The sequence below is a fragment of the Herpailurus yagouaroundi genome, unplaced genomic scaffold (assembly GCF_014898765.1).
Source record: "Herpailurus yagouaroundi ecotype Mexico unplaced genomic scaffold, PumYag 77, whole genome shotgun sequence".
Taxonomy (NCBI): Eukaryota; Metazoa; Chordata; class Mammalia; order Carnivora; family Felidae; genus Herpailurus; species Herpailurus yagouaroundi.
In genome coordinates, this window is record NW_024412388.1 from 16,973,409 (window position 1) to 17,001,277 (window position 27,869).

The following is a 27,869-nucleotide window of genomic DNA, read 5'->3' on the forward strand; positions in this document are numbered from 1 at the left end:
GTTTTATTGTGACGTGATGCACATACCATAGAATTCAGCTAAATTGTACAATTCAGTGATTTTTGGTGTATTCATAGAATTGTGCAACTGTCACCGCAGTCAATTTTAGAACATGTTCATCACCTCAGAAAGAAACCCTCTTGCCCATTAGCGGTCACTCTCCATTCTCTGCTCTCCCCTGTCCCTGACAACCACTAAGCTACTTCTGTCTCTAGAGATCGCTGTTCTGGACACTTTTAGATAAAGGGAAGCAGACAACATGTAGCCTTTTGTGACTGGCCTCTTTCACTAAGCACAGTGTTTTCAGGGTTCATCCACGTTGTAGCACGTATCAGTGTTTTATTCCTTTTTACGGCCAAATAATATTCCATTGTGTGCCATTGTGGATTTTTAAGTGGCACAAAAAGGTTTGTACTTTAGAAAGCTGGCTCTGGAGGGTGGGCAGGAGGAGGCCAGATGGCCATGAGAGGCTAAGGAGTAGGTAAGAAGAGCTTTCTGGATGCCCGCATGGGTGGAACAGTAGGAGGGAAGAGCCAGGACGGGGCACTGCTGAGTGGGGGGAAGACCTGATAATTGGCCGCAGGGGGTGAGGGGAGGGAGGAGGCATCCAGGGTTCCGGGGGACTGGGTGGAGAGTGACGTCACCTTGCAAGACGAAAGAGTGAGTTTTGTGAAGCACGGTGCCGAGAGATACAGAAACCATAGCTGCCCAGTGAGAAGGCGAAGGGGTGTCCAGCCGGACACCTAAAAGAGGGAAGGCTTCTGAAGGAGGCAGCCTGGGGAGTCTGAGATGGGGCCAGGATGTGGTGACTGGGAAGGACAGCCAGGAAGGTGGCCCAGATGGAGGGGCTGGCACGGCACAGAGGAGACTGTGGGCAGCCACTCACCAGCCAGGCCCCGGGAATTACCAGCAGATGGGAGAGATGTGCTAAGCTGGGCCGGCTCTTGCCCGAAAGGGAGCCAGGAGGGTCCTGATCTTGGGATCAAAACCTTTTGGCATCTATTAGGATGGTCCTAGACCCCCCCCTTCACAGGAGCCCTGTACCCCCACTTTACAGCAGAGGAAACTGAGGCTCAGAGAGATCAATCACTTAACTAGAGCCAGAGCTGACTGGATAGTGCCAAGATGGCACTCTTTATCCAGACAGCAGGGAAACTCTGGTGCCTGAGAGGAAAGTAAGAAGGAAGGAGGGCAGGAGGACTCAGGACCCCAAAGCCAGTGCAGTCAAGTGGAGAGAGCTCTGGGCACCCGCCCAGGAGCTGCCAATCCCTGCCCAGCACTCACAGACCTTTGACAACAATGCAAGTTGCATAAGGGCAGTGTAGTGTGGTGGTTAGGGAAGCCTCTAGAGTCAGACCACCCAAGATTGAATCTCAACTGTGCCACGGTAAGCTCACATCCTAGCAAATTACTTCACCTCTGTGCCTTCATGCCTCCATCTGAAAATGCAGGTGATAACACTCCCTCCATCACAGGGCTGGGTAAGGACTGGATGAGTTACTATGGGTTAAGTACTTAGAACAGTGCCAATATTTAGTAAGTACTCAGTAAGGGCTGCCTGGGTGGCTCAGTCAGCTAAGCATCCAACTCTTGATTTCCGCTCAGGTCCTGATCTTGTGGTTTGTGGGATCGAGCCCCCCACATCAGGCACTGTGCTGAGAGCACGGAGCCTGCTCAGGATTCTCTCTCCCTTTCTCTTTCCCTCTCTCTCTGCCCCCCCCACCCCCACCCTGGCTTGCTCTCTCTCTCTCTCTCTCTCTCAAAATAAATAAACATTTTCAAAAACTACTCGGTAAATGTTGGCTGTTTCGTATTTACACTCTGAAGGCCTGGTATCCCCAGCTGTACAGCAGAAGCCCTAATAACTCCCCAGAGCACTCAGTGTCATCCTTCTTAGTGTCACTATGGCCTGAATGGTTATGTCAAAGTCCTGACTTGGCCCTTGCCTGGCAGTTTCTTAAGGACTGGACTGGAGCTGGCTCTTCAGGATCCCCACAGGGCCTGGTCCAGTTGACATCAGCCAGTGTAGTTGTCTGTTAAGTCGGTTGCCACCTTCTGGAAGCCCCCTCCAAATGGCAGGTAAACTAGGACCCCAGGGGGAGGGTGCTGCTTCCTAGTGTCCCAGGGGGACTTGTGTGTGGCTTATTTACTGCACACTTGTGTCATCCAGCAAAGCCCTGAGATTGTAACCACAACTTTTCCCCACCCCCATGCCAGACACTGGCCATCGCATGGAGTCCACTTTATGGGGTAGATGCTCTCTCAGCAATGAGAAAACTTTAGCTCACAGAAGGTGAACTACTTGTCTGAGGTCACCCAGCAGATTGGTATTTGAACCAGATACCATTCAATAATGCCAGGAATTATTCCGGGCATTTTCGCCTAAATTAACCAGTGTAATCCTCGCAGCAATTATAGAACATAGATGCTGTTGTCCCCATTTTGCAGAAAGGAAATAGCTTAAGTGACTGGCCCGAGGTCATGCTGCTGGGGATTGGCCAAGCAGCCTGCACACCAGCCACCGTTCTTCACTGCCTTCCTACTCGCACGATCCCCGAAGCCCAAGCTCTTCCCGCTTAGGCAAGGCAACTTCAAGCGGTGTTAATGGAGCATCTGCTGAGTGCTGGGTTCTGTGCTGGGCACAGGGGAAGGAGCCGTGAATCAGACAGGGCTCCGATCCTGAGGGAGCCAAGAGCACGGCCAGGGGACCTCTTGATGAATAATTATGGCAGGGGAGTAAAGCTTTCCGATCTCAAGTAACAGAAGCGCCAAAGAGGGTGGGGTCTCCGAGGCTGGAGCTGGTTGAAGACTTGAGAGGAGGGCAGTTTGCTAAGATGTGAACTTGGAGGATAAGCTTGGAGACTGGGGCTGGAAAAATAATTGAGGGAAATTTATGTTAGCCATTTACATATGAGGAAAGTGATGCTCTGAGAGGCAGAGATGGCTTGCCAAAGGTCACACAGCACACAGGCATGGAATGTGAGCGTCCCTGGCCCGGGGACAGTGTAGCCGCATTTCATTCCAAGGAGGAACTTGCCTGTTGCAAAGCTCTTCCCCATCGGCCTTCTCAGTTACCCCTTCCATGATCCTCCCTCCCAAGATCACAGCAGAGCTGGGATTATGAACCCCAGTAAGCAGGAGAAGAAACAGGCCAGGAAAGGGACAGGGCCCGGACCCCAGGCCTCCCGATTCCCAGCCCAGGGCTAGGAGGAAGAGGGTAGGGTGGATTTGCACACTGGTCCACATAGGACTGGTCATTTCTTGTAGAACCTGAGCCCTGAGCTGCAGGGCCTGAACCCAGATCCTGAGCAGTCCCCCCAGAGCAGGGAAGAAGGCCAAAGCCTCTGGAAGAGCCCTCTTAGGTGAACATGCCCATCAAGTGCAGACACTTCCCTCCTCAGGCTGTCCCTGGTATTGCAGGCTCCGTTTAGCGAAATAAGTTGATCAAACACCTGCTGCACTAACAGCTAGTACTCATTGGGCACCCACACTGCGCAAGGGATTCCCCCAAAGGCTTTCAGAAATAGGTCTTGGGATCATGATTTTACAAATAAGGAAACTGAGTCTCAGAAAGCGTAAGCCGCTTGTCTATGGCCACACAGCTAGTAAAAGGCCCATCTGGGACTCAAACCCAGTCCTGTCCACTTCCAAAGTCAGTGTTCTTTCCTGCTATACCCACGTCATCTTTCTACATGCCCCGCACTTTGCTACTGTAATGTAATCATCCTCAATCATCTGGAAGCCAGGAATCTAGTTACAAGAATCAGGGTTCGGCCAGACATTAGTGAGCAAGACTGGGCCATGGGCGCTTCCCCAGACCCCTTCAGGGTCTTTGGAATAAGTCAGGATTGACCCTGGAAGCTGTGGCTCAGCCAACCTGGAGTATTTGAAGAAGGATTGCTAGGGGCCCCAGCTGAACCCATAGACAGCTTCAGAGACAAGATGCCAGGTAGCCTGGAACCTTCTGGGCACAGAAGGGACTGCCAGGTTGGAGCCTGGAGGCCCCCCAGGAGCTTTAGGAGATGGGACTTCCCAACAACTGCACTTCGCGGCCCCTCCGTGATGCCATGTGGCATCTACGAGAAACTGCAGGGTCTCTCCATGCCTTGCGACCTCTGAGCCCTCCTCCGGTTTCTCCAGCAATTCTCCTTGTCTTCTGTCCCAGGTTGCCCATCTGGAACCTTCAAGGCCAACCAAGGGGACGAGGCCTGCACCCACTGCCCCATCAACAGCCGGACCACTTCCGAAGGGGCGACCAACTGCGTCTGCCGCAACGGCTACTACAGAGCAGACCTGGACCCCCTGGACATGCCCTGCACAAGTACGTTCGGGGCCTCTCGGGAGCAATGCCGGACCGAGTCCCGAGTCCACGTGCAGAAAGCTCAGAGCAAGGGCTGGACAGCCGTCGGGCTGCAGCCAGCCTTTCCCGAGAGGGGAGCAGCCAATCACCTGATGGGAGGGGAAATGAAAAGCTGTTTGGAAAAGGACCATCCTGGGGTGGTTGTATTGCCAACAAGCAGCTACCATGGAGCTGGCATCTGGCTCCTTACCTCCTCCTGCCAGTCACATGGAGGATAAAGTCAAGGTCTCGATTCACAAAGGGACAGTAAATGGGAGGCTTGGCAGAAGGAGAGCCAACCTGGTGTCTGTGACAGAAGAGGCTGCCCGGTGTTCTAACCTGGTGGTGGCCGCCTGACTCACAGGCCAGCATTCTCAAAGAAAGGGGTGACTACGGGGGCAATCTCCCCACCCCTGGATCAGACAGGAATGGCATTCAGCTGCAGGCGACAAGAGAGAGAGCTGACCCCAGTGACTTAAACCATAAGGATTTATTCTCTCACTTCACAGAACCCCAAAGATAGGTACCCCTGGGATAATTGTGGCAAATCCGTGAAGTTGTCTGGGACCCGGCTCACTCTTTCTGCTCTGCCACCCTTGGCATGTGGTTCCTCTCCTTCGGGTCACTTCCTAGTCCAGCATTGCTGCCGAAGCTCCAGCCATCACACACATTCTAGACGGAGGAAGGAGGAAAGGGACAAAGGCACATTTTATAGCTGTGCCCTTTTAAGGAAAGATCCTAACCAAAAAACCTCTGCCGTATGTCAGTGGTCAGCACTTAATCACAGGAGGCTGGGAAATATAGTCTTCTGGCTGGACATATTGCCCCCCCCAAATAAAATCGGGGTGCTATTAGAAGGAAGAAGGGGAAATAGATATCAGGTGGGTGTAATCCCCAACACAAAAAGACCGGTCCTGGTCCCGGTAACAAACACCAAGGAGGTTGGAGTCCAGGGAGAAAGGGTTAAGCAGATGTGCAGCAAGATGAGAGTTATATTCTAGAAGCATCTCTCTGATGGGTGGAGGGGAGAAAGGATGCGAAGGAAGCCTTTGGGGGCCTGGGCTGGAGCCAGGGCAGTGGGCAGAGAGCCGTCCCTTGGGGAACGTACCTCCACAGCCCCCCACTGACCGAAACCTCTCCCCACCCTCAGCCATCCCCTCCGCACCCCAGGCGGTGATCTCCAGTGTCAATGAGACCTCCCTCATGCTAGAGTGGACCCCGCCCCGCGATTCAGGAGGCCGTGAGGATCTCGTCTACAACATCATCTGCAAGAGCTGTGGTTCAGGCCGGGGCGCCTGCACCCGCTGTGGGGACAACGTGCAGTATGCGCCCCGCCAGCTGGGCCTGACCGAGCCGCGCATTTACATCAGTGACCTGCTAGCTCACACCCAGTACACCTTCGAGATCCAGGCCGTGAACGGTGTCACCGACCAGAGCCCCTTCTCGCCTCAGTTCGCCTCTGTGAACATCACCACCAACCAGGCAGGTAAGCACTTCAAATGCACGCCCCAGGGGCGGAGCCGCGCCCTGCTGTGCAAACCAGTATCCCACCAACCCTCATCAAAGACCCTCTCGCCCCTGTGGAGTGGCTTCTGCTTTTCCAAGGCTGTACTCACCTGGGAGGGTAAGCGTTTACCTGTCCGTTGTCATGGTGTTCATAATAACCGCTGTCGTTTGGTGAATGTGTGTCGTTGAAGGTAAGTGTGAAGCTGCTATAACAAAAAGGGTTCAGTGGCTTGAAGTTAACACAGAAATTCAGGCTTCTCCCCTGTGAGAGTCCACAGGTGAGCAATCCAGGCTAGTGGGTAGATCGGATCCACTTGGAGACTCGGGGGCCCGGGTTCTTCCGTGTGCGTCAGCACCCCCCACGCCCCCTGCCTGTGTGCACGACCGATGCTGAGGTGCAGGCCTGTCTGTGCTCCGGCCTGCGGGGAGGGTGGGAGAGAGAGGACGCAGGGCCACAGTAATGTTCCAAGCCGGGTAAGCAGGAGTGGCACCTGTCACTTCTGTGCACCTTCCCCCGGAAAGAGCTTGGTCATGTGGCCTCACCAAACCACGGAGGAGGCCAGGGGATGTGACCCCTCGAAGCCTACCTTAGACCTCTCACAGTGGGCGGTGGGGACACAGCCAGGAGACATCTAGCAGTTTCCACAGGTGTCTTCTGTGAGCCTCCCGCCCACTCCAGTTCAACTCAGGCAAACTTTCCTCCCTCAGCTCACCTTTCATAATCCTTTCTGGGACCCCACGTCACTCCACCTTCTGCCCTACTTCCCTCGTGGCAAAAAAAAGTTGCCAAACAAGGCAGTCTCACCACTGCTGCCATTCCTTCCTCAGTCCACTCCACCAAGACCACTGTCCTCTGGGTCGCCAGTGACCCCCATGGGCCCAGGTCCAAGAGACACTTTCCAGCCTCATCCCCCAACCAAGGGCCACATGAGATTTTCAAGGACCTCATGGGACCTATAGGCTGAAAACTGAGTGTGCCCCTCAGTTATTCAGTCAACAACCCTTGCCCAGCTTCCGCCATGAGCATGGTCTGGGGGGCCCTGTCCAAGGAAGAGCCAAGGGAGGCCAGGCTCCAGGAGAAAAGGTGAGTGGGCTACCCACCTTATCCTTCTGATGTCAAGTGAGACCCACACAGTAAGTGCACAGGGGATCCAGAGATATAGGTCTAGGGAGGCTTCCTGTAAGAGGCAGGATTTGACCTGTAGTTTAAAGGACCAAAAAAAATTTTAAGGGAGCGATAGAAAGAAATGTCTTACGGGGCACCTGGGTGGCTCAGTCAGTTAAGTGTCCAGCTTTGGCTCAGGTCATGATCTCGTGGTTCGTGAGTTCAAGCCCCACATCAGGCTCTGTGCTAACAGCTCGGAGCCTGGAGCCTGCTTCGGATTCTGTGTCTCCCTCTCTCTCTCTGCCCCTCCCGTGCTTGTGCTCTGTCTCTCTCTCAAAAATAAATAAAAACATTAAAAAAAAAAAAAAAGAATGAGGAAAGGCATGAACAAGGACATGGAAGGAAAGGGGCCAACCAGCTCCACCTGGCTGAGGGGTACTTTCTATACATGACCTCACTGCATACCCCCAGCTTCCTTGAGTAGGAGACATCCATGCCCCCATTTGACAGATGATGGTCAGAGAAGTTGAGTCACAAAGCAGGAAGGGTAAGAGACAGGAATTAACTAGGACAAACAGATTGTGCTTGGGCACAATCCAGGGTATGTCCGAGGACATTGGGTTTGATGGCGTGTGAGAGCGAGTGCATGTGTAAGAATGTGTGGGTGCGTCACTGTATGTGTTTGGGTGACCATGTGTTTATGATTGTGATTACATGTTCTGTGGCCATGTGGCTTCTTATTTATACATGCATTCATGAGCATGGGTGTGTCTGAATGTGAGGGGCTCGGAGGGGGGTGTGTTTGAGCACGAGTTTATACATATGAATGTGGCCCTGCCTCTCTGTGTGTTTGTGTATGAGAAGGAGTGTGGTTTTGTTTGTGAATGGTTGCGGTCTCGCTGTGGCCAACAGGGCATATTTGTGAGCACGTGCCTGCAGTTCTTGTGGGGTCATGGGTGCATTTAAGCCCCACTCAGATTGGGGATCCGGATGGAGCTGACTCAAGGCAGGCAATCTGAGAGAACCAACAGCTGTTGGTAAAGACACCTCACAGATTATGAAGCCTCAGCTGTGAGGCTGTCCAACTGGACAAAGCTCTGAGGTAGGGAAGCCCAGGCTCCTGGTAGCGGGGGGAATGGAGGTAGAGGAGAGGGAGTTCTTTCCCTGGCTGTAGCAGCCTCCCTTGGACCTATTTGGGAGCCCTGAGGGAGGCCTACTCAAGAAGCCTCAGCTTATTAGCTGCAAGGAGTAGAGTCTGGCTGCTTGAGCTGGACCCTAGTTCCCAGAGATTAGAGATGGAACAGAGTGGAAGTGAGAGGCTTCCAGAGGAGAAGGAGCAAGGGGGAGCCCTCAGGATTGAAAGACAGATGCAGTGAGAAACAAGCACTGGATTCAAACCTGAGTTTGAATCCCAGCTTTGCCATTGATTTACTGCATGGCCTCGGTGTATCAGTCAGCTATTGCTGTAACAATGCTGCATAACAAAACCACCCCAAAACTTAGTACTTTACAACAATGAACATTTATTTTCTCACTCACTAGTCTGTGGGGCAGCTAGGGTTTAGCTACTCTGCAGCAGGGCTCTCTATTCTGGGCAGGACTCCAGAATGTGGGTTGGATTCAGTCTGTTCCATATGTCTCCCATTCCCCTTGGACCGGCAGCCACCCAGGCTCGTTTCTCTTATGGTGAATGCTGGGAGCACAAGTGGCCGGGCCAAGCCATGCCACACAAACACATGCCTCTGCTTGGGACACAGTCACCAACAGCAAATGAGCCCTGCAGAGTTACTTGGCAAAGGGTTTGGGTGCACAATCCTGTTCCAAGAGGCAGAGCTGAGATAACTGATCCAACCCATCACACTCGTGAAAATCACTGCCTCCCTCAGGGCCTCCATTTTTCCACCAAATTGTGCATCAGAACTACACGAGAGCTTTTCCAGAACACAAGTTCTTGGCCCTACCTCAGACCTGCTAAATCAGAATTCCTGGAGTGGGCTCTAGGAATCTGCATTTGTAACAAGTGGCTCAAGTATTCCTTACCATGAGACAAACTCGGGAAACCCGGGTCTAAGCGAGTCTAAGCCCCTGTATGCCCTCAAAGCCCTGGGGCTTTCTAGATCACAAACACCCTATCTCCCTCCTCTTTGTTTCAAGCCCCTTGACAAGCTGACTCTCTCAGGATGGTCAGAGCCCAGCTGGGGCCTGTGCAGCCACACCACGCCCTCAGCACATTATCCCCATTTGCCAGATAAGGAAACAGAGACCCGGAGAGATAGAGCCATTTATGCAAAGTCCCACGAGTAAGTGGCCTCAACTAGGATATAAACTCAGAACTATGTGACTGCAAATCTATACTAGAGAAGACAGAGTTCCTGCCCTTGGGGATCGATGCCCTGGTTGGAAAGATATGGATACAGCGTCTACATTAAAGATGGAATGAATAAAGGCCCAAGGATATATATGGGGAGGTGAGAGAGATCGCAGGCAGGAAAGATCATTTCCTCCTGGAGAACGGGAGGAAGGCAAGTCATGGAAGGCTTCCTAGAAGAAGAGGCATTTGAGCTTAGCTTTGGAGAATGGAGAAGCTTGTAAGAAGAAGAGATGGAATCCTGCAGGGAGGAAGGTGTCCCAGGGGAGGGAAGTGCGGGAGGCAAGCAAGGGAGAGTTCTTTTTGTTCCTCTGCACATGTTCCCTCTGCCTGGATTGCTTTTCTCCTCACTCTTCTTTCAGACTTTAGCTCATCTTTATTGGCCTTCCTGACTTGGTCACACCCCCAGCACCATGGCCCTCAAGCTTCCCTGGTTGAGATTTTAGCCTTATGCCTTTGATCGTGGCGTTCCTGTCTGTCTCCCCCGCCATCAGCACGTGAGGGTACACAATGGGTCTGCTTTTGCTCACCACGGTTTTCCCGGCACCTGGCCAGGGGCACACCACAGTGAATGCTCAGTGAACATTTGCAGAAGGGCTCAGGGAAGCATGGAGTGAGGTGGGGTGTAGAGAATTACGATAGGCTAGAAAGCAAGGCTGGGGACTTGATTTCCAGACAAATGCATTCAGTGGTCGGTTTTAATCAGACCCTAAAATTCAACATATAAATATCTAACTCATTGCCTTAAAAGGAAAAAGTATTCTTTTTGGGCAAGTGACTGGGCCTTGCTCACACTCCCTTGGCATTCACTGGGGCCAGAGCTGCCTTCTGACTTCATAAAGCCGTCATGCCACCTTCGAACCACACTCCGTCATCCTGGAACGCCTTTCCGCCCTGTTTTCTCGCGTGCTCTCAGGCCCCCCTGGAGAAAGGAGGCCAGGCTGGGCCACACATCCCCACTTGAAGGAGGAAGAAACAGGCACGAGGAGAGGCCAAGCATGTGCCCAGGGCCACTCAGCTGGGAAGGGGCAGATGCAGGATGCAGCCTGCTGTCCAGAGTCTGTGGCCCTCGACACAAACAAGCAAGACAACCCAGGGGATGGGAGGGAGGAGCACGGGCATCGGGGTGGGCGTCCGAAGAGAGCCACTCTGTGGAGGTGGTATTTAAGCGGAGATCCAAATCACAAGGCGGTGACGGCCTTGCAGACCCGGGGCGCGTGTGGCACTTCTGTAACGTGGGGCTCGTCCTCAGGGACAGCGTCCAGTACTCTTGGCCGCCCTCCGGGGCTGTGATGGATACCACCTCACCCGGAGCAAGCTCCGGGCAGCCGTGCCCCTGCCCAGTTTGAGACGGGCCGGGAAGGGTCTGGGTTTGGGAGTCTGGCACACAAACCTGGCTTAGGATCAAGCCTGGATGCTCGCTGGCGCAAAGCCTTAGCCGAGTCACTTAGCCCACATCTGAACGCATCTCCTCGTGAGTGTCACCGCCCCTCCTTGCGGGACGGCTGGGATGTTCTGAGGTCATGTCTCAAGGTGCCTCCCAGGCTGCCTCCCAGGCTGCCTGCCTGCAGCAGGCAGAAAGCAGAGCTCGTCTTTTATTCACCCGGGTCATAATAATGGCTCGCATCTATCGAGTGTTTTACTGTGTGTCAGACACGGGCCCAAGTTCTTGGCGGTGAATCTTCACATCGACTCCATGAGGTGGGTCCTCTTCTTATCCTGTCTCATGGGTGAGGACAGTAAGGCATCGGGAATATAGGGACTTGCCCGCAGTCACCAGGCAGGCAGCTGCAGAGTGAGTAACATCACCGCATATTTGGGGCCCCGTGCTGGCCGGACTGAAGCTTCTGCAGAAGTGGGGCAGGCTGTGCACATGGGCCCATTCATACCACAGCCTGGCTGGCAAATGCAGTCTTTGGCATCTCCTATACTCAACAGTAGATTGGCCAGTTAGGAAGCTCCCCTGTTGTCACATCCTAGCGGGTCGTGTGGGCAAAAATGCGTCCTGGGTGCTGAGCTCGGCCCTCGTCCCACACCGCGCTTTCCCAGTTGTGTGACCAGGCTGCATGGGAGACGTCTCTTCTCCGAGCCTCAGTGTCCTCACCTTCAAAATGGGTATTGATCTATCACTGCAGCTTTGCCAGATGGTGTCCGGATTAGCAATCGTGTAGACAGAGCGCCTAGCACACGGTAAGTACGTGGATAAGACATGTCAGCTAGGCCTCAAACAAAATCGGAAGGTGTCTCAGTTTCCTACTGGTGCTATGACAAAATACCACAAACTCAGCAGCTTAGAATGAGACGCAGCTCCTGTCTCACAGCTCTGTAGGCAGAAGACTAGTCTGGATCCCTTCAGGCCCAAATCAAGCTGTCGGCAGGGCCACATTCCTTTCTGACGGCTCTAAGGGATGATCTGTTTCCTTGCTCGGTCAGGTGCCAGCAGAGCTCAGTGCCCCGGGACGGTAGGAGCGAGGTCTCCCTTTCCTTGCCGGCTGGCAGCTGCCCTTAGCCCGCAAGACCCTCTCTCCAGCCCCTGCACGTGGCACCCCCCAATTCAAAAGCTTCAACAGGGAGTCAAGTGTCTTCACGCCCCAGCTCTCCGGTTCTCTGACTCTCCGCTGGGAAACGTTCTCCTCCTTTAAGGGCTCAATAGATTAGATTGGGTCTACCTGGATAATCCAGGATAATCTCCCCATCTCAAGGGCCATAACCTTAATCGCATCGGCAAAGTCCCTGTTGTTGCCACGTAAGGTAACATATTCACAGATTCTGGGATTAGGATGTGGATATCTTCGGGGGTCTGCCTGTCATCGAAGGTAACATAAGCCAAATTAAAGCACATCAGCATCGGCAGGGGCCCTGCAGGGCAAACCTTTTTTTTTTAGAGAGAGGAAGACCGAAGCCCAGAGAGGTTCCTAAGTAGCTGTCCAGGATGACACAGCAGGTCCGTGGCAGAGCCAGTCTCCAGACCCTGGCCCGGTGTCACGGCCCCTGCCCGTGACACCACTCCACATGGCTTTCTCATGGAAAGACTTTCAACTTTCCAAAGCCCCTTCTGCCAGCGTGTTCTCCTCTGATCCTCCCGCCCTCCTGGGAGGCGGGCATACAGTGGCTTCGTCTCTAGAACTGGCACGAGCGTGTACTCACCTACTTCTCTTCCTGGGGGCCAAGAGGATCAGAAGGAGATATGGGCCAAGAGAGCCCCCAGTGAGGCCCAGGCCTCACTGAAGAGAGAGGGAGAGGGCACTTCCCTCCCCAGGCCGAGCCCTCTGCACGCATCGGCCTCTTTGATCCCCCCAAGCTTTCTGCGGGGAAGGCACTGCTGGTCTAGAGTAGCAGTTAAGATTGAGTTTGGCTGCATATAATAGGAAGAAAAGTAAGAGATGCTGTTTGACAATCAACCACAACACCAACGGCATAAAAACAAGTGTTCACCTAGCTCACAGGTCTCCAGATTGGCCAGGTGGGTTGCGGGGTGTGGGGGGGGGTGGGCAGGCATATTCATACGTTTGCACTCCCTCTACTCCGGGGTATTTGGCAGCTCTTATGGCATGTTTGAGGTTGACTGCTGTCAGACTGTCAGGATGGTCCTGGCTGAGACAACAAGGGCGATAACTCTGTTCTCTGTGTCTCTTCTTCATCAGGTCAGCCTGGGCATGTTCTTATGGCAATCACAGGGAACCAAGACAGCCAGCAGCTATATGCAAGGGCTTTTCAAGCTCTGCCTATATTATGTTTGTTTATATCCCATTGGCCAAAGCAAGTCACGTGGCTAAGCCTAGAGTTGGGGGGCAGGATTACACAAGTTATAGGGCAAAGAGTATAGATACAATGAGGTGGTTAATAATACAACCAATCTACCATCGTGGCTTAGACAAAACGGAGGTTTATTTTTCTTATATGTAAGGGATGTCAGAAGATAGGAGTTTGGGCAACTCCATGGAATCATGATGGATCCAGGCCCCCCAGCGCACAGCCTCTTGTCCTTTATAGGCCAAAATGGTTACAAGAGCTCCCGCTATCACATCCATGTTCCAGGCAGCAGGATGGAAGAAAGAGAGTGAGAAGGCTCTTCCCTTTGAAAAAAACTTCCTAGAGGTCCCACATACTACATTAGCTTTATGTCTCATTGGCACACATATCGTCACATGGCCACTAGCTACTAGTGAGTTTAAGAACCAAGTTTTGTTAATTTGACAAAGAAAGAATGGGTATTTGGTAGGCAGTAAGTCATATCTGCCACGTCCCATTTTACAAGTGAGGAAGCTGGACTCAGAGTGAAAAGTAACTTGCCTGAGGTCACACAGACACCTGGGCATTAGAGAGCTAGGATCTGAACCCTGAATGCTGCCTCTTCTCCCTTCGACCACCGTCACCACCATTCAAGAGCCTTTCTGAGCTCTCAGCTACTCACAGGGCTGCTTAAGAGTCTGAACAGCCCAGGGGCACCTGGCTTGCTCAGTTGGAGGATCAGGCGGCTCTCAATCTCAGGGTGGTGAGATCGAGCCCCACGTTAGGTGTAGAGCTTACTTAAATTAAATAAATAAAAATTAAAAAAAAAAAAGAGTCTGAGCAGCCCAGACAGCGACATATGGCCGACGTCCCGCAGCCCCTTACTCTGGACCAAGTCCTATGCTAAGCACTTTACATGCTGGTTTTCATTTAACCTCCCAACATCCATGCCATTGTCCCCATTCTATAGAGGAGAAACTGAGGCACTGAGGGGTGAGATATGCTGCCTTGGCTACCGGATTTGAAGCTTGGGCTGTCACCATCTTGCTAGTCCAGGTGCTGGGGTAGGACTGGGTCCCACTCAGCAGCCAGAGGTAAGATCGAGGCTGTTCAGCAGCCCCCTAGGAGGTGGGCCATTGGATGTTTCCACCATACCAAGCCCAAGGCGTGGCCTTAGCCTCCTCGGATCGTGCTTATGGCTCCCGCCAAGTACTCAGGGAGAAAAAACCAACCTGGGCTGTAGAGTCAGGCAGGCCTGGGTTCTGATCCCACCTGATCCCACCTGGGTCCTGATCCCACCAGCTGAGGTACCATGGACAGGAGACTTGACCTGATTCTCGCTTTCCTCATCTGTGAAGTGGATGTGATGAACCCCACTCCATCTGATTGGGTAGCACCCAGCAGGTGCTGTTAAATTTATGCCGAATCAAGGGAAGAATGAATGTGCAGATGAACAGCCACCCTAGACAGGAGCCTTTCTCAGGTTCAAGGAAAGAGATATTATCTCCTGGACCTGATTTTTGTTGTTATGGGGTTTTTTTTTCCCAAAAATATATTTCACAAACTACTACTTCCAAAACACATTAATAGCTGTTATGTGAAAAAGAGGCTCTAAAGCCAAATGAGACCTCAACCACCCGGTTAACCGGGTCTCTCCCCTGCAGGACTTCTCAGAGCCTTGAACAAAGGAGTGTGCAGTATGAGTGTAGCAGGGGTCTAGAACTCCGTGTTTCTCTTTCTTGGCCACAGAGCTCCTTTGCTTCGTAGAAAAGTGCCACCTTGGCACCGGTTCCCAACTATTCCTTCTTTTCTGTCCACAGCCCTGTTTGGTCCCATCAGAAAGAAACGAGGCCCATTTTCTGGACGTGTTTTATTTGTGGAAATTCTGTTGTGACAGTTATGATCAGGCCACCCAGAATTGCAGTTGGATTGTCAGGAGTTTACTGTATTGCTGCAGTCAAAACAGCTCTCCCATTATCCACCGGAAATTCTAGGAGTCTTGTCACGGGGAAGGTGTTCCTGCTAGAGACCCTGGAGAATGCAAGCACAGTAATAATTGACTGTTGTGGCATTGTTGGCTGCCTGGTTGGCAGGAGGCTCCGTGTGACATCGCAAGTGGGCAGGGGCTCTGAGGGAGAGCCAACTGTCACGCCCATCATAGAAGCTGCGCTGCCTTCCCCCGGCCGCTGCCGGAAGACATTGCTCCAGGTCCCAACCCCCAAGGTCAGTGACTCAGACAGCCTCCTGAGGGTGCCAGGAAAGGTGAGCGGCTGACCTTCTTTTTCTCCTTCCTTCCTCCAGTATACTGATGAATGCTTCTTCTGAGCCACACACTGTTCCAGGCACGAGGGATAAAGGGTTGAATAAGAGAGATGAGATCCCTGCCCTCAGATAGTGTTAGTGCGACAAAGTAAAGAAAGCTGGGGGGGAAGGCCAAGTGCCGGGGGGGGGGGGCCAGGGGGGGTGGACCGGGAGTGCTCTCTGAGGAGGGGCGGTTTAGCTGAGATGTGAGTGAGGAGGCCATGGAGATCTGGGGGACAAGGTGTCCAGGCAGAAACACTGTGGGGCCAACGCACACATCGTCAGAAAAATGATGACCTTGGTGTGATTGGAAACAGAAAGGCGGCCAGTCTGGGTGGCACTTGGGAGTAAAGGAGCAAGTTGCAGGTAGCTGGCAGGTGCCGGGCAGGTGGGCCCTGAGGCCACGTGGGGCATCCGTGCGTCATTCAGGGGGTGGTGGGAAGTCAGGTGCAGTGAAGACGTCACAAATGCAGCGGGATCTGCTACTGGGGCTTGGGGTGGGGTCTCACACTGCCAGTGCTCAGCGCCTTCTCCCCACTGCTCTAAGCTCCCGGCGTCTCCTTACTGGTGAAAGGGGAAAGGCCAAACACACTCGGGGGTCTCCTTCCTGCCTCAGAGCTCAGGGCTGCGGAGGTCAAGCTGGGCAAGGTCCAAACCCACTCCCTCTTGAAGTAGCCAGGGTCACAGGCCTCCTGTCTTCCTGCCCATCAAAGGCTCCTGGTCCCAGAAGGCTCTGAGAGGCCACCTGACTCAACCCCCCTCGTGCCCTGAGAGGGAGACGGGGCACATGCGGAAAGCACTTCCTCAAGTCTCAACTGACGAAGGGACTGGACACTCCCCCAGGGCTCGCTGGGGACAGCAGGGCCCCTGACCACCTGCTCCAGCCAAGCAGGCCCTGCCTGGCCAGGCTCCCCTCGTCCCCTCTCGGCCACAAGCCTCTTTTGTGCTTACTCCCTGGGGCTCCATCTCCTTGCAGGGGTCACAGGGCACCACTGACCCCAGCGCCCTGCCGGTGTGCCCTGCTGGTAATTGAAAATACCAGAATTCCCTGAAGACCAACTTACAGGGAAACCTGATACCCCAGGGTGGGCGGTGGACAGCAGGAGGGATGGGAGAACATCCAGCTGTTCCCTCTTCTCCGCCATTAATCCCCCTGGATTCCAGGAGAAAGGCCAGCCCTGCTTGGCCCCCACTGGCCCGCCTTGATCATCTTCCCAGCAAATGCCGCCTCCTTGCCACGCCCAGGGTTACGGGACTTATGGGATCAGAGCCCGGGTTAGCTGCCTGTAACCCAAGCCTGCCGGCTAAGCCCCCCAAGCCCAGACCCCCATGGCTGTGTGGGACCCGCCCCCATAACAGCTGAGCTCCCGGAGCCGAGGAGGGCCGGGCAGTGGTGGGTAAGGTGAGTCAGCGGGAGCCGAGTGGAGTTAGCTTTGCAGCAACAGGATGGGAGCCGGCCCAGGATGTCCTCAGAGGCCCTCTGAAGTCCCCTGGTTTCCAGACCCCCCTGCTCAGCCTGCATCAGCTGCAGCCAATAGAAGGGAAGGGTGTGTTGGACTTGGGTGGGCCTGGGTTCAAATCCCAGCGTCACCGTCTGATAACCGTGTGACTTTGGGCAAGCAAGTTACTTCCTACCGCAATGCCTCCATTTCCTCTTCTATAAAATGGGTATAGTAAGAATACCAGCCTCATGGGGTTAGTATGAGTGTTAAAGGAGTTCACTATGTAACGCATTTGGAAAAGCACCTGGCATAGAGTGAACAGGTGAGAGTCAGGTGTGGGCCTTCCTTACGTTTTTCCACTGGGCGTCATGGGGCATACAGGCATTGTCGAGATAACAAGCTCGTATGTCATTTGAGGAGCAGGTTGCCACTCCTTCTGCAGCCCTTCTGTGGCTCCCCAGTGCCTTCAGGACAAGGCAGGCTCCTGGGCAGCCTACAACTTCTTGTCCCCCTGCTTTAAGACCCAACAGAGCTGCAGGCTCCAGAGGGAGTTAGCCTGGGCTGATGAGAGGGGCAGTCTCTGCAGATGCCAGGCCGTGAGAAGTAATTTGGTGGATGGAAGATCTATCTACTCAACCGGGATTCAGATGGTCTGAGATCTTATGCCAGCCCCTACCTGCTGTGTGATCTTGGATAAGTCACTTTCCTTCTCTGGTCCTACATCTACTACTCCTCAAAGTGTGGTCCACAAACCAGCAGCATCAACTTCCCGAGGAGCTTGTTAGAACCGTGAATCCTCAGGCCCCACCATGTATCTTGGTGGGGGGGGGGGGGGGGCGGTGCCCAGCAATGTGGGTTTTAACAAAGTCTGGTTATCTCCTTATCCCCCCTCAAGTTTGAAAAGTGCAATCATCTTTAGGGATGAGAGGTGAAATCACAGGGAAAGGGGGGAAGGGAACAGCCTTGCCCCTTCTCAGGCCTGCATCACCTTGGCCGAGTCCTGACACCGGGGCTGGGACCCAGGAGCTCCAGCCTGGAGCACACACTCGTTGTGTGAAACAAATATGCTTTCTCCCCTTAGGCTGCGAGCGCCTGGAAGGCAGGGACCCTGAGAGGTTCCTCTCTTGGGCCCCAGAACCCGGCGTCATGCTGGCATCATAGCAATTCTGTGAATTGACATCTTTTTTCCAGCTTTATTGAGATATTATTGACATATAACATGTGAAAGTTTAAGGTAGATGATGTGATGTCTTGATACATGTATATATTGCAAAACGATTACCACAGTAAGGTTAGTTAGCACCTCCATCCGACCGCTCACGTAACTGCCATCTTCGGGTGTGTGGTTATAACACTTAAGATCTGCTCTCTTTACGACTTAACTGTTACGCACTACAGTATTGTTTATTATAATCACCAAGCTATCCGTGAGCTCCCCAGAACTTCTTAGAGCTAGAAGTTTATACCCTTTGACCAGCATGTCCTGGCCCACAGCCCCTGGTACCATCCTACCCAGTTGAGATGTTCGCTTGTTTGTTTCTATTTGTTTGTTTGTTAAGGAAGTTTTATGCCCGGTGTGGGGCTCAAACTCACAACCCCAAGATCAAGAGTCGCGTGCTCCACTGACTGAGCCAGCCAAGTGCCCCTGGAAATGTTTTTAATGATATCTCCCTCCTGCTGGTGCCAGGCACCGTGGTGAACTCTGTACACGTATTTCTCCTTTTATGCTCATAGCATCGTTGCCAGGTAAGGGTCCCCATGTGACAGGTGTGGAAACTGAGGCTCAGAGAGGTTGAGAGAGCTTGCTGAAGGCCACAGCACAGGGGCGGGGAGGGATGAGGATTTGCCGGCAGTCTGATTCCACCCTCCGGCTCCCAACCACTAAGCCGGACCCCCTTCCTGGGGCTGGATTGGACTCTTCCCACCAGGGAAGATTCTACAGGTCTCCTCGGAAAGCGCCAGGTGACTGAGTTCACGTAGTTGTGGCTTAATGGCAATACTGCTCACCCAGGCTTGTGGGTGCTGTGTGTGTCCGATGCTCCGCAGATACGACGGACGTGCAGTGACGGCACACTCTGTCAGTGGAAGCGGGCTGCAGCAGGCGGGAGAGGAGGGTGGACAGCCTGGCCTCACAGGGGGGCCGGGGCCTCCGCAGTCCAGAAGAACAGAGTGCTCAGCTCCACACAGAGGCAGCTCCGAAGGGAGAGGCGGGGCTGGGCTGGACACGGGGTCAGAGAATGAGGGCACAGTTGCAGGGACTGCTCTGAGGGCCAGCAGGGAGCATAGCTGGGGGCAGGATAGCTCAGCTCCAGGCCCAACTGAGCTCGTCACTAGCTGTGTGACCTTGGGGAAGTCACCATGCTTCTCTAGCCTCAGTCTCCCCTTCTGCAGATTGTGGATCTTAACCCCCATCCCACATTGTTGTCGAGAGAACCGAATCAGGTGACACGGGGCAGCTGCTCAGTGCACAGTGGCAACACCCCAGTGACCCTGGTGAACGGTCACAGCCACGCTGAGCTTTGGACGGGATCTCAAACACCCGCTCCCCACGACAGCCCTCAGGGGGCACATTGCCCTCAGGCCCATTTTACAGATGAGGAAACTGGGACACTGAGAGCTCTGACTGCCCCTCCTTTGTGCTCTGACAATTAACCTCATCAATTTCTGGTGAGCATTTGGCCGGAGCCGGGCTGACGGCTCAGTAGCAAGTGCTGTACCAGTGAAGAGCCTGACGTTTCGGGTTCAAGTCTAGCCTCCACTGCCTTGCTTCATGACCGTTGAGCAGACTATGCAATAGCTCTGAGCCTCAGTTTCCCCCTCTGTAAACTGGGGATACTAATAGCCCCTAGCTAATGGGGCAGTTGTGAGAATTCTCTGCTTCACCTATGTTAATAGGCATAAAGAGCCTGGAACAGCACTGGGAACAGAGTAAGGGCTCAATAAGTGTTAGGTTAGTGGCTTTATCATTGCTATTATTATACACATCTGCACAGCCCTGAAAGCCCTCCAAGCGACTTCGTGGAGCAGGAGAAACATCACTTCCCGTCCCCAGGCATCTGGTAGGAATGCGTTGCTTTGCGCAGCCACTTACTATCTGGATAGCCTTGGGCAAGACACTTTACTCTGGTTCTCAGGCTTCCCATCTGCAAAATGGGCCGAAGGAGGTCTGCTTCCTAGGCTGTTGTGAGGATTAAATGAGGTAATATGCACGTCCACATGGGCATAGCACAGGGCCCAGCGTGTAGTAAGGCCCCTTAGCTCACGTTGGGGTCTCCTGATTCTCTGGGAAGCAATAAGGAAGACAGAGTACCCTGTTTGACTGAGGGAGAAACTGCAGGGAGCAGGGGCCTGATCTTCCCAAGAGGCCTGCTGCCCCGGCAAGGCTAGGGCCAAGCTGAGAGCCAGACAGCACTCTTGTGGTGCAGAAAGAACAGAGGCTTGTCAGCGATGCCTGGACCAAGCTCCAAGTCAAAGGTCACAGTGCTGCCACCCTGTCTCAGGTGTCTTGGGCCAGTTTCCCACAGGTACTTGGCGCTGGAGGGAAGCCAGACCCGCTCAGACTCACGCTGGCCTCTGGGCTGATCCAACTCCAGGCGGAGGGCTACCCAGGAAGAACAGGCAGGCAAGGAGCGTTCGAGCTGCAGGACCCCAGGGACCTTCCAGCCTGTTCATGGTCCAGAGGAAGAGGCCAGGTCCAGAGGTGGGAGGCAGCTTGCCTAAGGTCACACAGTCAGTGAGCAGCAGGCCAGAGAGGAGAGCCTGGGTCTTCTAACCAACACCCTGGGGAGGAAGGGACAGAAACAGAGCAGCGACTGGGTGAGCTTCGGGTCCCGATGAGCTCCCACCGGCTGCTGCTCCACACTCAGATCGGGACAAAGCCGCCGAGAAGCAAGATTGGGGTGGGGGGGGAAAGGGTCCCTCTCACCCTTCAGACACCCTGGTGTGGGCCGAGACAGGGCATCTGCTGGTCACACACTTGCCCAAGATGCTCCCTTCACCCTGGTGAGTCCTCAGCCCCTCCCGAGACCATGAAAACATTGAGCCCGGAAAGGCAGGGAGGCTCACTGCAGTGAGGAGTGACCGCCTAGGGAGGGGCTGTGTCAGGAATCCACCCCTGCTCTGTCCAATCATGGGGCAAACACTGCATTAGCAGACCTGGGTTCAAATCCCAGCTCCCCTACTGAGGGTGTGGGGGCGCTGGGATCTCAGGAGCCCCTTGCCCCTCTGAACTTCGGTTTCTTCCCCTGTCAGTGGGGCTAATACTGCTCCCTCACCAACGGTCAGCTCAGGAAACACATGGAAAGGGCCCAGGGCTGTGGTTGACACATAGTAGGTTTGGTCTATTTGAGAAGGAGGCAAGAGACACGGGCCTGGGTGCCTCATGAAGTCAGGAATCAATAAAAGGGCTGTGTGTTGTGAGCTCCCCATGTGATCTTGGGCAGCTCACAACCCTTCTCCGGACCTCAGTTTCCACATCAGTAAGATGCAGGAATGGGGTTAAGTTATTTCTCAGAAGACTCCAGCACTAAACAAGCCACCCCTGACTTCCTGTCTCCTTCGTTTAACCACCCTCCGTGATGGCTCTAGCAACACTAGGGGGAGGGAGGGAGGGATTGATCTTATTGAGGTTTACATACAGTTAACCATTTTATTTTTTTTTTTAAGTTTGTTATCTTGAGAGAGAGAGAAAGTGTAAGCAGGGGAGGGGCATAGAGAGAGGGAGGGAGAGAAAATCCCAAGCAGGCTCTGCACTGTCCTCGCAGAGCCCGATACGGGACTCGAACTCATGCCCCACGAGATCATGACCTGAACCAAAATCAACAGTTGGATGCTTCACCGACTGAACCCCCCGGCCCGCCTGCAATTAACCATTTTAATGTGTACAATTCCATGGCGTTTAGTACATTCACAGGATTGTGTGACCACCACCTCGATCTAGGCCCAAAACATTCTCATCGCCCCAGAGGAAAACCTACGCTCAACATTCTCTGTTTCTCCCCTACCCTCAGCCCTGGCAACTGCCAGCGGCTTGCTCTCTGGATTTACCTGTTCTGAATTATTTCACATAAATGGAATCATAAAATATGTGACCTCTGTGCCTGTCTTTCACTTTGCATGTTTTTGAACTTCATCCGCGTTGTAGCACGTGTTAGTACTTGCTTCGTTTTTATGGCTAAATACTCTTCTATGGTATGTGTATACCATTGTGTATGTGTCCATTTGTCTGTCGGTGGGCATTTGGGTAGTTCCCCTCCTTGGGCTGTTGTGAATAATACTGCCGTTATGGGTACTGACATGTGTAAGTATTCATTTGAGTACCTGATTTCAGTTCAGTAAAATTAGGAGTGCAAATGCTGGGTAATTCTACATTTAGCTATTTTTTTTTTAATATTTATTTATTTTTGAGACAGAGAGAGACAGAGCATGAATGCGGGAGGGTCAGAGAGAGAGGGAGACACAGAATCTGAAACAGGCTCCAGGCTCTGAGCTGTCAGCACAGAGCCCAACACGGGGCTCGAACTCACAGACTGCGAGATCATGACCTGAGCCAAAGTCGGACGCTTAACCGACTGAGCCACCCAGGTGCCCCATTAACTTTTTTTTTAAGCTTATTTATTTATTTTGAGAGAGAGAGAGAGAGCGTACACGAGCATGGGGGAGGGGCAGAGAGAGGGAGAGAGAGAATCCCAAGCAGGCTCCATGGCTCAGACCTACAAACCGTGAGATCGTGGTCTGAGCTGAAAACAAGAGTCGGACGCTTAACCAACTGAGCCTCCAGGCACCCCTACATTTAATTTTTTAAGTAACTGCCGAACTGTTTTCCATAGTAGCTATGGATTTATTTTTATGTATTTATTTTTGGCAGTCATTTTTCTTCAATGCTGAGGGCACATAGCAGGCCCTCAGTGCACATTCGCTGGAGGACCAAATGAATCTTCCACTCTCTCTGCTCCCCTCTCCCAGAGCCCCATCACCACGTCTTGGGTCTGTAAGTTCCCTAGTCCAGTAAACTGTAAGTTCCAAGAGAGAATGAACACCTTTCATCCAAACACTTTGAGCCAGGCCAGAGAAGGGCCCAGTGCATCTGTCTCTCACTTGGTGCGGCTTGAGCTCCCCAGGGATGGCCAGTATTGTCAGTGTCTGAAATCTGAAGGTGCAGCACCCACGGCCCTGCACAAGTCCTGCTGGCCCCGTCAGCCCCCTAGGCAGGCTGTGTGACCTCAGCCAGATGCCTTCCCCTCTCTGATCCCACACTCTGTCTGGGCACCTCTAGAGTTGGGACAGAATGTGTATGTACCCTCTCACTGCTGCTCCTGACCCTTGGCCTCTGACCTGTCTTCCAGCTCCGTCGGCTGTGTCCATCATGCACCCGGTGAGCCGCACGGTGGACAGCATCACCCTGTCGTGGTCCCAGCCTGACCAGCCCAACGGCGTCATCCTGGACTATGAGCTGCAGTACTATGAGAAGGTACCTGTGCTCCTGGGCCCACTCCCCACCTCCACATCCCTGGGCCTGCGGTTCTACCCTCCTCCGAGACTGGACACCCTGGTACAGCAGAAAGAGCACTGGCCTCAGAGTCAAGCTGCCTGGCTCAATTCTGACTCCAGTCCTCCCCAGCTGGGAGACCTCAGGCAGGTGCCTTGACCTCTCCGAGTTGCGCTTTTCTGGTCTGGGGCATCAGGCCAGCAATCTCAGTAAAATGGTCAGGGCCCTTTCCTCACCAGGACCCCCTTCCTCTTGACTTCAGTGGGCCTGATGTTCTGAAACAGCTGGTTTCCCAGAAAGCTTCCCCCATTCTGAAGCAGAGATTTGAAAGTGCTCCAGACAGCTCTGTACAGGGCAGGAGTGGAGCCTCCTCCCCGTGTTGCTCTGATTCCAGCTAAAACACTTGTTTCCATTTGCCTGGGTGCCATTTGTAGTGGGCGGTTTCTCTTTGAGCTTTTAATTCAGACCTTTAATTCTCTCTCAGGGACCCCTAGGACCCAGGGACCAAGGGTTAGAAGCCGCTGGTGTTGTAGAAGGAGCATTGGACTGGGAGTGAGAAGCCATAGGTTCAGGTCCCAGCTCCAACCACAACAGCTGTGTGACCTTGGGCAGCCATCTTTCTCTGTCTGAACCTCAGTTGCCTCCTGTGTCAAATGCAAACAAGATTGCCTCTCTTGTTGGCAAGACTGGGGGCTGCACAGGTCAAGGAGAAAAGGCAGGGACAGTACCCAGAATGGCTCCCGGCCCTAACAGAGTGTACTTTCCTCCCTCCCTTCTGCCCTGCCTTTTGCATGGTGGGCAAAAGCTACACAACATGAGGCCAGGCGAGGCCAGTACATTTGAACATGGGGCCTGCATGGTGTAGGGGCCAGGGGGTGGATGGAGCAGCTGGACATCAGAGGCTCAGAAAACTCTCTCTTTTTGAGTGGAGACTTTTCTTACCTGCAGCCTAAAGCATCAAACAGCCACAGAGGCTGGAAGAGCCCCTGGGAAAGGTGTCACTTGGATCTCATTCAGACTAAAGTGTAAATGACTACCGAAAGTGCTTTAGTTGAGGGTTGGGAACTGGAAATGAATAGAAAGTCTCTCGTAAGGGTTGAGAGGAAAAGAGGTGGAAACAGTGCCAGCCACCACTGCTGGAGCCCAGCCTTCGGAGGCCCAGCCCCGCCCTTCCACTCTGTTAACCGCAGGCTCAGCCAAACTCTGGTGAGCCTCAAGACGTTTTCAAACACCTATCCAGCCTCACCCAGCCGGTCTGTGATTGCTTGTTTCCTCGCTCATCCTTTGCTCTAGGCAGTGCATTCTGAGAAGCCAGGGACCACATCTGTCCCATTCCCCATCTTCTCCCCGATACCCTGGGCCCAGCACCAAAGAGACACTTGAGAAATATTGGTTGAATGGATAAGTGAATGAATCCCCTCCCACGGCCTGTTCCTCCAGAGTGGGGACCTTGCCTTACCTCTGCCATTTCCCCAGCCTGGCACACAGTAGGTGCTCACGAGGTGCTGCTGGATGGCCCAAGGTGAGGACAATGTGAGGGAAGCAGCCCCACCCCTCACTGGGCCCTGGAGGGCCTTGAAGGAGCCAGGCATCCTGTAGCCTTAGCCAGACCAGCTGCTCCCAGGCCCAGGAAGCCCCAGGCCCTACAGAAGCCAGCATTTCCACCCCCTCTGGCGGGGGCAGTTCAGCACCTCAGAATTCAAGAAAGAAAGGGGGGAAAAAAAAACTAATTAAGAAGCTTTATGATTAAACGAAACTGAAAGTGTTTGTCCCCAAAGACTAGAGCGGAAATGAGGAATCCCGGCGCGGGTCCTGCCTATGACCCATTTCCTACCGAGGCGGGAGGGGCTGTGGAGGCTGATGGAGGTGTGAACCAGGAGGCGGCTCTGCCCTACTTTCTGCCGCTGCCCTGCATCCCCAGGCCCCTGCCGAGGTGGCAGGCCCAGCAAGCCCTGCAGCGGCCGCGGCCACCACCTGTTCGCGTTTCATGAGCACAGAGCACGTGCCAAGCACGCCACCTCCGTCGTCTCGTTCCTCCTTCCAGCAAGGCCATTCACCCCCCTGGACGGGAGTGGAAACTGAGGCACGGAGAAGGTGTGTGACCTGTTCAAGACCACCCAGCTGCTAAGTGGCAGAGAAAACAGGATTTGGGCCTGCGTTCTCACTCTTCGCCTGGCTCTCCGGCTTCCTCCCTCCCCTTTCACCCTCCCAGGGGTGCTTCTGGGATGACTGTTAAAGGGTGGACAGGGCCAGGCTCTGAGGGGGGATCTTAGATACAAATGGCGAGAGAGGGACAAGCCTCAGGTACAGCTGTGATGAGACATGGCGCTACCCTGTCAGCCCCTCCTGCTGGGCCTGGGGTGCAGTGAGGGGCAGCCTGGAATCTGCCAATGGGAGAAATGGACACTGGTTCATTCAATATTTGCTGTCACCAACTCTGGGCTGGGCCCTGGGCTGGGTGCTGGGAGTACTGAGATTAGCCAGACATGCCCAGAGGCCTCAGGGCCTTCACCGTCCAGGGGAAAAGACACCTCCAGACACAAATAGCCATGAGACGGGTGTGACACAGTCACAGAAGGGCAGGCAAAGATCTGTCAAGGCACCAAGGAGGGACCCATGGTCTGAGTATAAGTGAGGGGAAGTCTTCATTCCAGTGACATTTGAGCTGAGCCTCAAAAGTTGCTAGGAGTTCACCAGACAGACAAGTGATGAGAGCAAAGTCATTCCAGACAGCAGAAACAAGACACGCAAAGGCCCTGGGGCAGGAGAAGGCAAGTGTGGAGGAGCAATATGACCAAGGGAGAGATTAGCGGGGAAAGAGTTGGAGAGGGAGGCAGGGCTGGGTTGTGGCGGGCCTTCCATGCCTTTGGAGTCTGGATTCAATTTAAAGTACTATGGGAAGCCGGTGGAAGGTTCTGGAATGATGTGATCTGACTCAGATTACGTTTAAGATCCCTGTATCTTGCTGTGTGGAAAACAGAGTATAAGGGAGTCCTGGAGACACAGACCCTTTTGAGGGCTCTCGTGGGACCCCGAGTGAGAAATGACAGTGGCATGATGGAGTAAGGGCCGGCAGCACAGATGGTGAGAGGCCTACAGATTCAGGGGACCAGGGAAGTGTGAAGGACAACTCCCAGTGGATGGTGGTGCCTTTTCCTGGGGCCAGTGTGGGTTCGCGATTTGCAGGTGTAGGTATGGTGCTCGCCAGGAGTGGAAAGGTATAGCCAAGAACAGACAGGGGAGTGTGCAGAGGAAAAAGAAATGGACGGATAGAATCAGGAGAGTGTGGCAGAATTAAGGGGAGAAGGAAAAAGGAGTTGATGAAAATGTCAGAGGAGATGCCAGCACAGGGGTAGGAGCAGTCTCGGTCCCCAACCTCTCAGGCTTCCTAGGTCAACCTGGCTGTCCCATCAGGGAGGGACCTCCAGGATGCAAGATGGCTTCTGACAAGTCCACAGCCGGCTCTTACCTAACACTTGGGAATCCTCCTGATGCCTGCAATTGATTTCTTTAATGAATGCTCCAAATCTTCCCAGGTAGGGAAGTTAGGCACTGAGCCTTGCAGTCCCGTGTGGGCCCCACCGCCACTATCTTTTCCTTCTTTAGAAAGGGCTCTTTTTGGAGCGGGCTCTCCATTTGGCCTTTCCCCAGCTCCACTGGGATTTCCCAGCCTGCCCGGAGCCCGGAGCTAAAAAACCACTTTGCTGGAAGGCTCCTGGATGCCGCTGACAAATGTGTTGGCCAGACCAGGGCTGGCTGTTTCCATCGGTTCCAGCGTCCTGGGGGAGGTGGCCTCCTTTGGCAGCTGCACCAAAGCACACAGGTTCGTGCTCCCTTTGGCTCCCCCAGAGCTCCGGGAGAAGATTCATTTGTGAGGCCACCTATGGCAGACAGGTCCCTATAGGCCTCATCGATTGGTGTTTATTCAACAGAAATTTTTAGCTGGCAGAGCAAAGGGGAAGAGAAGGTGGGGGAGGCGGGGATGAACAGTGAAAGTACAGGCTGCATAGGTCTCTGCCCAGTGTACGTGGAGTGGTACCTACATGGAGAGATCCATTCACTCACTCATTTATTCTTGCATTCATTCATCCATTTAATGACCATCGAGGAAGGCTTGCTCTGTCATGGCATCGATAACTATGATGGTCAATGTTTGTGAAGTCCTTATGTGTACCAGAAACGATACTAAAAGCTTTGCCCGTTTTTTTTTTTTCCTGTTGAATCTCCATACCCACTCTGTGTGGCCTATAGTATTTTATCCCATTTTAAAGATGAGAAGACCGAGTCTCATAGGGCTTAAGAAATGCTCCCAGTGCCTCATTGGCCCATAGTCTTGGGGTAAGGATTTTTGAGCTGAGGACTGGTAGATTTCATACTAGATGTCTTCTCCTAACCTGTCAGTGCTTAGTCCTTATTCAGGTAAAGGTGTTCCAGCCACGAGGGAGGAGGTAGGGGGCTCTAGAGCAGCTCCTTTGTGCCAGACACTGCCTGATCACATTTCATCTTTACAACAGCCCTGGGAGGTTGGCATTTAGTGTTCCTTTCCTGAAGTAGAAAACAGGGGCTCAGGGGCGCCTGGGTGGCGCAGT

The 27,869-nt window shown here is 53.5% G+C and overlaps 1 protein-coding gene across 5 annotated transcripts in view; it reads left to right on the plus strand.

Moving 5' to 3' along the window:
- EPHB2 (EPH receptor B2) overlaps positions 1 to 27,869 on the plus strand; it is a 125,141-nt gene that overhangs the window by 75,106 nt on the left and 22,166 nt on the right. For all 5 annotated transcript variants that reach the window (XM_040464437.1, XM_040464452.1, XM_040464442.1 and 2 more), the window contains exons 3-5: positions 4,166 to 4,321; positions 5,490 to 5,825; positions 23,138 to 23,262. In XM_040464437.1, coding sequence (XP_040320371.1) covers positions 4,166 to 4,321; positions 5,490 to 5,825; positions 23,138 to 23,262 — 617 coding nt within the window. The remainder of the gene's footprint in view (positions 1 to 4,165; positions 4,322 to 5,489; positions 5,826 to 23,137; positions 23,263 to 27,869) is intronic.